The following is a 15,095-nucleotide window of genomic DNA, read 5'->3' as shown; positions in this document are numbered from 1 at the left end:
CTGGGGTGCTGCTAGGGCTCAAAAGAGGGAATTGAGTTTGGAATAACTCGGTGTTCAATCAGCTTTTTGGTCTGAGCATCGTCCGAGGTTTGTAGGGAATTTAGAGGCACTCTAAATTTTTGCTCTACTGCCTTTGTTCAGAGTGAAAGGTAATTATCAGCTCAGTGTAGCAGGAACAACTCTGTAAGCAAAAAATCTGATCTCAGTATGCCACCAATAGTCTCCATGTCCTGTGTTTAGATCTGTGCATGCCAGACTCAGGCCAACTCCTGTGTTGGGATACCCTGTGATGCAGCAAATAACAACAATAGAAACACGGTTTGTATTGTCTCTAGAGTGTTTTTCTTCATATATCTGTATTTTGGCTAGTGTTCTAGATTCAGTAAGGATTTAGCACTGGAGGTATCAGTTCACTTGCAGATGTATTTCTGAGAAGACAATAGGGTTACACTATTAATATACCACGTTGGCAATCCTTTGCATATCTGCTAAAAAAGTAAGCCTCACTCAAATCAAATCTTTAACAGGGAAATCATTTTCAAAGAATCTTTAGAAATAACATGCCTCATGTGTGGATCATTCAGCCCATATTCTAGCCTAGGGGTGTCAAACTCAAGGCCCTGGGGCCAGATCCGGCCAGTGGGGTGCTTAGATCTGGCCCGCAGGGCCATCCTGGAAATAGTGAAGTACTGGCCTGCGGTGTCTCTGCCAGTGAAAACAAAACTTGGGAGGGCTGCGTGTGGCCCTCTTTCACCGGCAGAGCACTCGGGCCTCCACAGGTGCCCCAATACGAGTGACATCAAGCTGGCCACGCCTCCCCTCCGGCCACACACATCCCGCCCCCCCAAAGTCAAACACAAACCCGATGCAGCCCTCAATGAAATCAAGTTTGATTTCTAGCCTATCTTCTTTGTGCTACTTTCCCCCAGAAATCTATTTTTGCCCTGAATTGGCCAGTTCTGTACCAATGTAGTGCAAAATACAACATTTAGCACTTGTGAATTCCCACTATAGAAAAGTACACACTATTTACATAAGGGAAAAAAAGCCAAATATGGATGGATGGATGGATGGATGGATGGAGATACACACACACACACACACACACACACACACACACACACACACACTCAGCATAGACATCTACAGTTTGCCATCAGAACCCCAGAAAATGACCAACTGTGCATTATGTTTGTATTACAACAATGCTTTGTCACTTGTCTCCCTTTAAATGCCTATGTCTATTTGCATTGTAAAACGGACTAAAAATCCATTAAAAATCTGACTAGCCTCAATTCATGAAATCTGGTTGTGAAATTGATTAGCAAATCCATCAAATACTAAGACAAGGAAAAAGAGTAGGTAATCCCCAATCAATAAAAACCACACCTGAACCCCTGAGGCATACAGAAATTGCTTAAATTGAATATATAAAAATATGAAAAGTAAAATCAAAATTAACATGCCCTAAAATTAAACATATTTAAATTATTATTTTACTTAAATTATTGTTACTTTAAGTAACTTATTCTCTGCAATGCATTAAAGAATATAGATTCAAGGAAATAGCTTTACAACCCTAAATATTGGGATTATAATCACAAATCTCCAGATATACACAACTAATGCTCTCAAGAGTCACAATATGGATAGATTTCTTTTCTAAAAAAAAATCTTAAATGAAACATATAGAGAATTGAAGTATAATATTTGATATAGAGTTTTCTGTCTAACAAAAGAAAAGCTATTTTTTACTGACTGTGGATTTAAAGGCAGAACTAGCAACGGCTGTAATTGACAAATGCAGTGGTGCTAGTCTTCAAACAAAATGAGACGTGTGCCCCGTGTTAGCCTTTTAGATTCTATGTTTTAATACATTATCTTCAATTGTCCCTTATTCCAGTACTTGGAAATGAAATGCACACCCAGTAACTCTTTTTCACATAGCAAAAACTTCAAAAGACTTTCTCGGGTTTCATTTTATTTCAAACAACTCCATATTGATGGGCTTAAAGTGATTTATTTATTTATTTAAAACATTTATATTGCTGCCCATCTTTCAATCAATTCTGGGTGTGTACCACACAAAGATTTTAAAAAAGCACATAAAACCATTTTGAAAACTATAAAATCAACTACACATAGTCCTCAACTTACAACAGTTCATTTAGTGACTATTCGAAATTACCGTGGCAGTGAAAGAAGCGACTTATGACCGCTTTTCACACTTACGATTGTTGCAGCATCCCCGAGGTCATGTGATCAAAATTCAGATGCTTTATTAGATTTAGAAGGGCACGACCTACAACACGGCTGGCATGCACTGCTATGGAGAGAGAAAGCGCAACAATGTAAGTATTTTAAGGGACATTATCTAAGGCGAATATTGCTGGAAACCTGGGATATATTTAGAGGAAAATTCTATACTAAGATTCCAACCTGGTTCTCAGCAATAGAAGTGACGACATACCCAACAGCTCTTAAACAGGATAAAATTTTTAGATATAAAGATCTTGTGGATGCTCAAGGGTTATTAAGATCTAGGGGAGATTTGGCTGACAAAGGAATCAGGCTAGATTGGTGGACCTACGCTACAGTTCAATCTCATTACAGGAGATAGAGATAATTATGGGATATATGTGATGGAACAGAGCTTTGATAAAATATTATTGGGAGAGGACCATAAATACATAACCAAAATGTATGCACAATTGCTTGAGCGAATGATAGGAGAGGATGCTGCAACATATTTAAATTATTATTTTACTTAAATTATTGTTACTTTAAGTAACTTATTCTCTGCAATGCATTAAAGAATATAGATTCAAGGAAATAGCTTTACAACCCTAAATATTGGGATTATAATCACAAATCTCCAGATATACACAACTAATGCTCTCAAGAGTCACAATATGGATAGATTTCTTTTCTAAAAAAAAAATCTTAAATGAAACATATAGAGGGGAGGAATTTTGGGTACTCAATTCCTTTAGAAAAATGGCAACAAATGTGGGGGGGAAATATTAAAATGACTACGGCAACGTCTTTCAAGGAAAATGCATATAAAATGTTGTATAGGTGGCACCTCCCACCAGCAAGAATTGCTAAAATGTTTCCAGGTGCATCAGTTATGTTGGAAATGTGGGAAAACCAGAGGTACATATTTCCATCAATGGTGGCCTTGTATAATGGCAAAGAAGTATTGGAGAAGGATTAGGAATTGGATTAAGGAAATTACTAATGTGGACCTTTAATGGAAACCTGAGATATATTTACTAGGTATTCGCCCAGAGGGGCTGAGTAAGAAAAAATGGTATATCACTCTACATATTTTAGTTGCAGCTAGAATAGCATTCGTCCAACAGTGGAAAGAAAAAGAGATACCGGCTAGTGCCCAAATTATAAATAAAGTATTAGAGTGTGGTGAGGTGGATAGAATGACGTATATGTTGAAAGAAAAGGAGGATTCTGAATTTTTTCAAAGTTGGAACAGTTGGTATCAGTGGTTGAATAAAAGGACTGATATGAAGTGAGGGCCTAAATCAATATGAGGAGAGATATATTTATCTAGATTGAAAGATAATTGTATGAAAATCATATTTGGAGATAATTTACTTTATTCTGTGTTGTGGGCATAATTATTTATTAATGAGGGCAGGAATATTATCTGCCGGGATAGATGTGTTTGTATGTTTAGTGTTATGAATGGGGGAGGGAGGGAGGAGAATGTATGGTTTTTGTTTTTATGTATAATCAATGTTTTTGTCTTATGTTGATTTTAAACTTGGAAAAATTAATAAAATTTATTTTTTTAAAAAAAAAATTCAGATGCTTGGAAATCGACTCATACTTATGACAGTTGCAGTGTCCCAGGGTCATGTGGTTATCTTTTGTGACTTTCTGACAAGCAAAATCAATGAGGAAGCCAGATTCATTTAACAACCCTGTTACTAACTAACAACTACAATGATTCACTTAGCAACTGTGGTCATAAAATGGACAAATCTCACTTAATAACTGTCTCACTTAGCAACAGAAACTTTGGGCTCAATTGCGATCGTAAATCAAGGACTACCTGTAGTTAAAACATAAATCATTAAAAACAACAAAAAACTGGTACCAATCCATGCTAACATACCATCATCTAATCTCTCAACACTCAGGGGATTAAACACCAATCCAAGGAAAACTACCTTGCCAACATATCAGAGCTCCGTTTGTTTTTTATATGTATTTGTTTGTTTATATCCCACCTTTTATTATTTTTATAAACAATTCAAGGCGGCGAACATATCTAATGCTCCTTCTTCCTCTTATTTTCCCCACAACAACCACCCTGTGAGATGGATTTGGCTGAGAGTGACTGGCCAGTTGGCTTTCATGGCTAAGACGGGAATTGAACTCACCTTGCTTTCTAGCCTGGTGTTTTAACCACTGGATCAAACTGGCTTCTTAAAGATCTTGAAAGATCTGAAGTTTCAGCTTCTATTTCTGTTATGAGGAGAGCAGTATTGCGGTTCAGAAATCATCACTCAAATCTAATAAATGTCTAGTCATATATTAGGACTTCTTAACTATTTCTAAGCAGGATAATTATGTGGCAATTTACTAAGAATTTCATCCCACATATCATATCTTGGTATTTACTCATTCCAGGCAATCTATTTCTCACATATGCTATCTCTTTTCATTATTTACCTCTTAGTTGAAATACAAAAATGAAACTAAATTGGAACTATTGAAAGTAGCTGTTTAAAACTCTTGTGTTGCACACAGCTGAGTATTTCGTTTTCCTAATTTTCAAGAAAGCAGCTTTTGAGGGGGGAGCATCCATCTGCCCTCGGGATTTTTTCTGTACACTAGAATGAATCCATGATGGTTTTTCATTTTTAACAAATTCAGTCCCGCCTCACCCATCCAAGCATAGACAGTTTTAAAAAACCTAATTAGTGGAATTAATATCTTTATTTGATGTAGCTTAGTCTTGAAATAGAAAGAATAATGGCAAGAAATTAAATATGTGGTTGGCTGATTAGGTATGGCTCCCTCCTGTCAACCTCTCCCAAAAGTTCATTTAATTTGATGATAACTGTGCTTTACCGATGTTTTCAAGTAAGAGGCAAAAAATATATTCTATGAATTGCCATATAGTCATACACAAGAAATTCATGGTTAAGGTGAATGCCTGAAAAGTACTGGAACCCTTCTATATGAATCATAAACTGCATAATGAATCAGCTGCATAAGGTGTCTGAAAAAAGGCAAGCATAATTTTTAAAATGCATCAATGGAATCAGAATTTCCAAATCATGAGAAGCAGTGGTTCCGTTCAATTCTACAGTGGTCAGTCCCCACTTTGAGCATGTTAAAATATTAAATTTAGTAGCTGGAACAGTAAAATGTACAATGGGCCAAAACACACAGTTGTAGTTGGTTGGTTGGAGAGCGCTGGCTCCCACATGAGGCAAACTACACTGTGATTGGTTGCTGTGGGTGTAAAGGGGGAGTTTCCTTTTTTCCCGCCTTTTTTCTGTGTGGTCTGTGTGCTGTTTAGATTTACCTCATGATGTTCCCGACTATCTTGTCCGGTGTAAATATAAATGTAAACTATATTTATTCATATAAAACTATGAGTTTGTGTCAATGTCTCTGACTTCATTTGGACATTTGCTGCACAACTCCCTGACAGAGTACTAGGTCCGATTCTAGATAATGACACTTAAAAAAGAATTCAGACAAAAAGAATAAAAGAGATCAGCGAAGTGATTGACAAGGATGATTTGAACACTCTTGAGAAAGAAAAAGGAGCAGTATGTGGCTTCTTGAATTTTTTCAACTTCCTTAAAACTTCTCTGTCGCTAGATCTATTGACCAGGAGGGGAATTGAGAATGGAGAAGTCGGCAACATTCCAAGCAACAAAAATGTATCGGGAAAATATTTATGGATTTTTTTTTTCATCCACAGCTTCAAGCTGGATATGGCCTACTTTTCAACCTGATCTTTCATTTGACAGTTTCTCCCCCTGGACTAAATTTGGCCCTATTCTGTTCAGTCTTTGGAAAGTTACCCAATCCTCTTTATATAATTTATTTTCAACATTCTGTTGGATTGGAAAGAACAACAACATGGAGAGATTATGCGAGACATGACTTAATTCTTTCTAACACTTTCATCAGCAGTAGGCATAAGAGTATTCAACATTTTCTTCTGATTGCTTGGGTATCTCTGAATATTATCCCATCATATGACATCTGCAGGTGTTTCTGTGTAGATATTCCATAAAGGCACAGATGTGGCTCAGTATCTACTGTCCTTGGTTAGGAAGTACTGTACATCCTATGAATAATAAAAAAAAACCCCTAACATTTGTTCAACAGCGGAACCAATTTCTGAGGGAAGCAGGGGACCTACATTGCTTGATACATTTGAACAAAGTAGAACTTCATTTTCTTAAGATCTTAATTAGTATTTCTGTACTGAGCAAAGCTGGAGTCAATTATCAGTTCCGTGATTTGCTGTCTGAACAGTCTACATGTTGGATAAAGTTGGGGGGGGGATGTTGAAAATTATGGTTCAGATAATCAACTACTTCTGAGTAATAATCCAATTTTGTGTAATGGTTAAGATGCTGAACAAGAATTCTAGTCAGCTGGTGACTTTGGGCCAGTCACTCTCTCTCAGTCCAGGTCATCTAATAGGACCGTGATGGCGAACCTATGGCATGTGTGCCACAGGTGGCACGCAGAGCCCTATCAGTGGGCACGTGAGCATTGCCCTAGCTGAGCTCCAGCATGCTTGAACTCCTAGAAAGCCTCTGGAGCCTGGGGAGGGTGAAAAATGGGCCTTCTGGTCCCACCAGAAATTGAGAAACTGGCTGTTTTCACCCTCCCCATGCTCCAAGAAAGTCTCTGGAGCCTGGGGAGGGTGAGAAACAGGCCTACCATGCCATTGCATGCCAAAAGCAGGGGAAGCGCCGGGGGGGGGGGTGTCGCATATGCGGGGGGTGGGGCGCATTGATTTATGGATGTGGGCACGCAAGTGTGCAACCCCCCCATGCGAGCTCACTTTTGGCACGTGATGGCAAAATGGTTAGCCATCACTGTAATAGGGTGATTGTTGTGGGAAAAATAAAGAGGTGGGAGTATTATGTATACTACTTTGACTTTACAAACAGAGGTGGGATGGCATAAATCTAATAAACATTGCATGACAGAATACACTCCAGGAGTGTAGATCCCATATTTCTAAAAAGGAAGTTAGTTTTTTTTTTTTTAATGTGGTGGACCTTTGGGCAGGTCCACCACATGTGATAGTTCCTTTGAGTACCTTTGAGAAGTTTGCATTTCCAGCATGTTGGAGGGGTATTTGGGAATATTCTTGCCAGTCTGGCCGGTGGGAGGTGCCACCTATAAAAAATTTTGTACATATTTTCTTTATAGGGTACAGACATTGTTAATTTATAATTTATTGATCATAATTTTTCCCAATTGTCTAATTGAATATTATAGCCAAAATTCTTTGCCCAAATTATCATGTTTTCTTTAACCACCTCTTCTTCTAATTTATATCCTCGTAAATAATTGTAAACTTTTTTTATCAATTTCTCTTGTAACCCTTGTAAAATTTTATCTAGTTCGTATTGGCCTTTTTGGAATCCAAATTGAGCCAAATCTTTCTTATACTTTGATTTTATTTGTAAATATGGCCACCAGTCAATGTCTGTACCCATCTCCTTCAATTCTTCTTTTGTTCTTAGTTCCCCTTTGTTATTTAGTAAATCTTTATAGGTTCTCATTTTGGTAATATCCATGGCGTTTGGGTAGATCTGGGCTTCCATGGTCGATAGCCATTCCGGAATTTTATTGTAGTGTTTTTTTTATGCCCGGCCTTGTCTGGTATAATGCTTGTCTGACAGAATACACTCCAAGAGTGTAGATCCCATATTTCTAAAAAGGAAGTTAGTTCCTATGAGATAGTTTGAGTAACCTCAGAAAGCCCCCACAAAATTAGTCCTGCTCTACCAGTCTATCCTCCAATCTGGAGGTAAACTGGCAGGATCTAAGAATTTAATCCCATCTTTCTACAACAATCAAGGCAGTAGTTTTCAGATATTTTATCAAGAACTTCTACTTTTGCTGATAGCCCTATCATGTTTGCCATCAACTATACTTCAGAGACATTCTAATTTGAGCATGATATTCCTCGGGGCTCCAACAGATATCCAGCTTTTTTCTGCTGAATTATCTGAGAGTCCAGCCTAAAACACATGCCGTGCTCTCCTTTGTGGTAAGAAAAATACTCAGGTTATCCAGTCCCTCCTCTCAAATTTTCACTTCATAAACAAAGTATGGTTTCTTCCTTCCACTGCATTTTATTTCAGATCCAGTCCAATACAGACTAGAAAGATATCTGTCAACTAAGAAGCATGCCCTTATATTTATGGATCCCCTGGAATGAGATTTGTTCAAACATATATCTCGCATTTTGAAATGATGAAAGACAAGCCAATGTCTTACACTAGTGAGAGCAGGGTAATATTTAAATTGACAAAAATTCTGTCCAGGCCAATTTTGTGTAGTGGTTAAGATGCTGAACAAGAATTCTAGGCACCAGCTGGTGACTTTGAGCCAGTCATTCTCTCAGTCCAGGTCATCTAATAGGGTGATTGTTGTTGTATTTACAGTGCTGTAAATTACAAAAAGTTTGATCTTCTTCAAAATTCTCCAATTGTAGGCATGTTTCAGCATTTGTAATCATGATAGCAGCAAAGAATGTGAAGCTTATTATTCCGAGTCTACATTAAGGCACATAAAATTAAGTGAATGAGAAGGAAGGTTATGTAAGTGGTCTTTGTGGGGTACTGAGATGAAAGTGGTTAATTTGTGGCTAAAGAGTGCTCATAATTCCAGGACAAATTTCTTAAAGGACATTCAGTAAATCAAGCAGGATGATTAAGAACAAGAATCTGACATTTGCCATTTTCTTGAGTTGGTTATATGGCAGTATTGATGAAGCTGTTATTAAAATGATCTACTACATTTGAATGTACAGAACTCTTTGAAGATTAAAAATTTGGGGATGGGGAGGATTCCTAGAAAGGTACATTATGTATAGTTCTAATCGGTGCACTGCAAAACATATTGTAAAGCCCCAAAAGGCATAGGAACAGGCAATGAAAATTATTTGGAGGCTAGAGCAACTTGCATATACATGAATATTAAACAGCATTTGAGATTATGTGGTTTGAAACAATAGGATACATGATATCTCAGTGTGGAAAATATGAAGAAAAAAAGACATTTCCTCATCCTCTTTCTTACCCAGTGTTAAGGACTTGAGATTCCCAATGAATCTCAATGCCCAGGAAATTTAGGACCAATAAAAATAAATATTTCTCTGCTTGATGCATAACTATGGAACTGATTGCCAGCAGGTGCCAACAAAGGTCACCCATTCAGATGGTTTGGAAAGTGAACTTCATCTTGAAAGAGAATTTATCTTAAATCCACAGCAGAAGAAAATGACTCTTTGCCTTGTCTCCTACTTGAAAGGTTTCAGGATACATTGGCTTGGCAAATCTGCCCCTAGAAGAGTGAACCAGATGGGCCTTTAATATAATGCAACATTATTTTACTACTTTCAGGACACAGAAGAGAAGCAATATGAGTGGTTTGTGTAGGAATCAGAATTACAGAAATAACTGTTATGGGAAAATAGACAAGTTTGAAGGAGGATGTATCCTAACCACCTTCCTTGGCTGGATTGGATTTTTCTAGGCCTGTGTTTTAATGCCTTTGCTGAAGTTGTTCCTTGTTAAATAATCACAACCTGATTTATTATGGAACATCTGCAATATGAGAAATTAACTTACCTCTGCAGTAAGGTGCTTTCAAATCTCCTCGCTCACCTCTGCCTGACTCATTCCCAATTTACTCTCGTCCTTCTTGCCCTCCAAAATTCTGCTGAGCTGGATTCTAGAGTGTTAAAATGTCCTTATTTTGAATAGAAACCCTGAGTCATCATTTTTCAAGGCCAGCAAACATGTCCAAGACTGGCTTCATGTCCCAGAACAGAATTTGCCCAGGGCTGTGGAACTGAGATCTACAGAGCTTTTTCTCCATCCATGGAGAAATAGAAGAAAAACTGACTTCTATAAACCAAAAGTGACCTTTTAAAGCAACCCCTCTTATCTTCTAAGAATAGAACGTACTTACCATTTCTTATTTACAGAAATGGGAGCAACTTCAGAGTTAGTGAAAATGCCCATTTTAATATAAGCCTTTAATTCTTTTCCATTTAATTATAATGAAAAGTCACCATTGCAGTCGAAAATATACAAGGGCCAGTTACAATATTAAAACTCTATTTCAGAATACTTAATCATTTTGTTCATTAACATTCTTTGTGGATCCATTAATAAAGTCTGTTTCAAACTGAATTAACCCCTAATGATTTCATGAACCCATCCATAGAGTTTTCTCAGTAACCATACCAAAGTATACTACCTTCTCTCAGAATGATTTTTCAGCTTTCCACGATATACACTTGGGATTCTTTGGCAGCCTCCCATCCAATTTCTAATCAAGTCTGACTCTGCTTAGCTTCCACCTGTGAAGCCTCTTGCTTTTAGCAATCTTTCTAGATAATAAGGTTCTGCCCTGTGGGGGATATTCTATACTTCCATACACGATCACTGTGAGGGATTCTGAATTGCTGCAATCTGGCTGTAAAGGTCAGGCTATAAATTGTACTGGCTTTGTGAGTCTTATGCAACATTTCTGAGGGTTTATAACAGGGGGTATCCAATCTTGGCAACTTTAAGATTTGTGGACTTCAACTTCCTGAATTCCCCAGCCAACATGGAGAACGAAGTCCAGAAGTTTCAATTTCAATTTTCAATTTAATTCAATTTATATGCCGCCCCTTTCCGAAGACTCAAGGTGGCTCACAATACATTTAAAATCCTAATAAAAAACATTTAAAAATTAAAAAACATTAAAAACATTAAAACTCATTCATACCATTCATGGCCAGATCTCGCCGGATCGCAAGAGCGAGATCAACGGCCCCAGGCCTGCCGGAAAAGCCAGGTCTTCACCGCTTTTCAGAAGGTCAATAGGGTGGGGATGGTCTGGACCTCAGGAGGTAACTGATTCCAAAGAGCTGGAGCAGCCACAGAGAAGGCCCTCCCCCGTGGGCCCGCCAGCCAGCATTGTTTAGCTGACGGGACCTGGAGGAGACCAACTCTGTGGGATCTTACCAGTCGTTGGGAGCTATGCGGTAGAAGGTGGTCTCGAAGATAACCTGGCCTTGAGCCATGTAGGGCTTTAAAGGTAATAACCAACACCTTGAATTGTGAACGGAGACCAATAGGGAGCCAGTGCAGCTCGCGGAGAATTGGTGTAATGTGGGTGTATCTAAGTGCACCCACGACAGCTCGCACGGCTGCGTTCTGGACCAACTGTAGTCTCCGAACATTTTTCAAGGGTAGCCCCATGTAGAGCGCATTGCAATAATCTAACCGTGAGGTGACAAGGGCATGAGTGACCATGTTAAAGTCTTAAAGTTGCCAAAGCTGGACATCGCTGGTTTATAACCTGCAACCTTCACTAACTATTGGAAGTCAAAAGTGGCCATGTCTCCTTTTCCAGGATGCCCAGTAGATATGGCCCTACCAGCTGCGTGTTCAGTTTCAATGTAAAAGAGAACTTTGCAAAGAGAGATTAATATAGGGAATTCCTCCACAAAAGTGGAAAAACTGCAAGAAGCTCAAGAAGTCTTACCTCTAAAGGAATACAAAAGGAATTTAAAATCTTCTGTCTTTAACAATGATAAATTAACTGAATCTACTTCAGTTGGGAAGTTTAATATTGGAAAAAAGGAATGTGTAGATTCATAGCCATGGCTGACTTTTTTTTTTTTAACCATACCCCGACAACACCTCTGGTGCAGACATATGAAAGCATTTGTTCCTTTATTTTTTAAGGTATTAGGATTCTTTTCACAACCCAGAGCTCACCTTTTATCTCTATTGTTTTCCTCACTGTCAAAACTTAGATTGAAATTTAAAGAACTTTTTAAAGAATTTGATTGAATTTGATTATGATTTGGTCAGGAAACTATAAAGCATCCTTTGGTGAAATAATAAAGCACGGCTCCCCACTCCATCCCAATTCTGCTGGGAGTTTTCCCTAGCCTGATACAATGGATACAGCAACCCTAATTCTCACCTACAATGACTTTCTCCAATCCTGGAAAATAACAGGTTAAGGAAGACTGGTATATCGAATCACACATTACAAATTGTAAATTACATTTAATAATATGTTGTAATAGTATATAGTACACATGACATCCTATTTTACTATGCTATCAAAACTCTTAGGATTTCTGCAAGAATTACAAGCCTATTTTACAATGTTGTGGGATGGTGAAACAATTCCTGTTAATGATCATTAAAAAAGACATATTTCATTTCATAGTTCTCAGAACTACCACATAACACCTTTCTCTCGATTGACATGAATCTCCAAGATTAAAAAAAAAATACTTCTAAACAAGCATGGATGCCAAAAACACCCAAAAGATTTTAATGTTATTTTAATGGGGTTTTATTTTTTGGTGCGGCATATGCATAAGGAAGCATCAAAAGAAGAAGAAAGTTGTACTCTACTGGATAATGGCAGAATAAAACCTGTTGATTATCCAGCACTTGGAGGTATCCATTTCTGTGCAGAACCAAGCTAATGGACCAATCTACTCAAGAAGGGTTCTGTTTACAATATTGCATATTCCTGGGCAGATATCCTGTTTCTAACACTGCAACTTGATACTCATGAATAGTTTACACCAGGCCATGGCTATGCCTGTAGCCAAAATTAGCCAAATACGTTTCATCTTGTCATCTGGTGGACTCTGAGTGACCTGTACAGCCATAAATGTGTTAAAGGAATAAAGACGATTCAGGTGATCATTGATAATTGAACGAGCTATTCTGGTGGGTTTCCCTGCATCCTCTTTTCTTCACATCAAATATCCATTCTTTTGCCTTTTGCCTTTTACAGTTTACTGTAGTTTTCTATTCTTTCTTTTCAAGGCTATAGCAACTCAAAAGAGACCCCTGCTGGATTGCTTACAAAATCGATTTTCAACTCCAGTCAAACAATTTACACTTCCCTGCAAACTTTTCACACCTTTTGGGGATAAACTCTCTTAACCTCATCAATAGTTCATGTTCTCCAAGATAGGCAGATAAAGAAATAAAATTGATACTTCAGTGGCAAAAAAAAAAAAAAAACCCAACTCAAAATCCACAAGACCCCTATTTGATGGCAGGAAAAACTTTTATTAAGTATACCTTTAGTTTTCTGGGAATGACAATACCAGGAAGGGTTCCTTAGAGTGGAACCCCTAGAAAGGTTTGAAGCGCATCAGATAGATTAGCCTTCCACCGTGTTTCTATGAACTCAGACATTTTCTGAACAAACTTGTTTTGCGTCTACAGGTGTTCAAAGCCAGGTTATCATTTCACGATGGTGAGTGCAAAACAATTATTCTCGCTCCTTAGGATAAAACCCCTCAACCCTTCACACAGCCTGAAAGAGGTTCCAAACCTATTTTGCAGGTGGACTCAGGCTTCTATTTAAAAAGGGGTGGGGGTTTGGCTATTGTTTATCCTCAGTACAATTCTAGATAATTTCTCTTACAATCAGCCCTGTGTATGTATATATCTGCGTATGGATTTTTAAAAATAAACCTTAGCATTGCATGATTAATAGACACACCCATAATTATCGAGTGATACAAACTGGGATGATTATAGGTAATCCAATTAAGGAATCCTAAATGGGTAATCCTTTGCATTGAGCTCATCCTGACCAAGGGTCGGGACTCGATCGTTTACCCCTTTTTACCCAACTTCTCCAAGCTTCGCGTGATCTTTTCTTTCCCACCGAGAAACCCAAATCTTCAAGCGGATTATACTAACAAGGAAAGAGCGACATCCAGAGTAGCGCGGGAAAACCCGAAGCGGTTTCAACCCGCTTCAACAAAAGCTTGCGCGCCGGCTTAGACGGCGCTCCCTTCCCTCAAGCCAAGGCTTCCACGTGGCCCCGGGCTCAGCCTGCCGAGCCGCCCCGCCGTCGGGGGGTTTCGCTTGCGCGCCCACCTCACCTGTCGATGCTGATCACGCAGAGAGTCATGATGGAGGCGGTGCAGCACATCACGTCCATGGCGATGAAGACGTTGCAGAAGCCGCTGCCGAAGATCCACTCGCCGCCGATGAGGTCGGTCACGCTGACGAAGGGCATGACGGCCACGGCCACCGACAGGTCGGCCAAGGCCAGCGAGACGATAAGGTAATTGGAGGGCTGGCGGAGCTTCTTGACGAAGCAGACCGAGATGACCACCAGGCAGTTGCCCGCGATGGTCAGCAGGGTGATGAGCGTCAGGGCGGCTCCGATCACCACTTTCTCCACGTTGCCATAGCTCAGGATCTGCTCGCCGCAGTGCGTGTCGTTGCCGGCGTCGCCGAAGCCCGGGCTGAGCGCGCTGGGACCGCCGGTGGTGCTGCTCCCGCCGACGCCGCCTCCGACGCCGCTGCCGACACCTTCGCCTCCCCCTCCGGGGCCGGCGGTGACCCCTTGCAGAAGTTTCCCGCCTATCCCTAAACGGGGCGGATTCAGCGAGCCAGAAATCATCCTCGCCCCGCCGGTGCCGCCCAACGGCCGGGGAGGCTCCGGCGCCAAGGAGTCCAGGGCGCTGCTGCTAGCCAAGACGGGGCAGCTGCTGGCGCCGTGGCAGACGAAGACCATATTGAGGAGGGCTACCCACGAAGGCCACTGCCGCCAGCCCGCATGCCCGCCTCTCCACGCGGCGGCGGCGGTTCCCAGCGCTCCGGCGTCCCCGGGCTGCTCCCGCCCACGCAGCCAGCCGCTCGCTCCGGGCCGCCGAAGCTGCGCCTCTCTCCGCCCGCCTCACCTGGAGCCGGAGCCGCGCGCAGAGGCCAAGCGCCACTTCCCCGCCGCCGAGGGCTCTGGCATAGTCTGCTGGGCTCCCTCCGGCGGGCGGCGACGCGGACGCAGAGCGAGGAGAT

At 40.3% G+C, this 15,095-nt stretch overlaps 1 protein-coding gene across 1 annotated transcript in view; it reads right to left on the bottom strand.

Annotated features, from left to right (window-relative positions):
* Nucleotides 1–14,814, bottom strand: part of HTR7 (5-hydroxytryptamine receptor 7) — an 82,266-nt gene extending 67,452 nt beyond the window's left edge. The window contains exon 1 of the mRNA XM_070945682.1: nt 14,174–14,814. Coding sequence (XP_070801783.1) covers nt 14,174–14,814 — 641 coding nt within the window. The remainder of the gene's footprint in view (nt 1–14,173) is intronic.
* Nucleotides 14,815–15,095: the final 281 nt, after the last annotated feature.

The sequence above is a fragment of the Pituophis catenifer genome, unplaced genomic scaffold, assembly GCF_029215685.1.
Source record: "Pituophis catenifer annectens isolate HBS135680 unplaced genomic scaffold, rPitCat1.0.hap2 SCAF_6, whole genome shotgun sequence".
Lineage (NCBI taxonomy): Eukaryota > Metazoa > Chordata > Lepidosauria > Squamata > Colubridae > Pituophis > Pituophis catenifer.
Note: the sequence above shows the minus strand (reverse complement) of the source record. Positions and strands in the feature narration are given on the sequence as shown.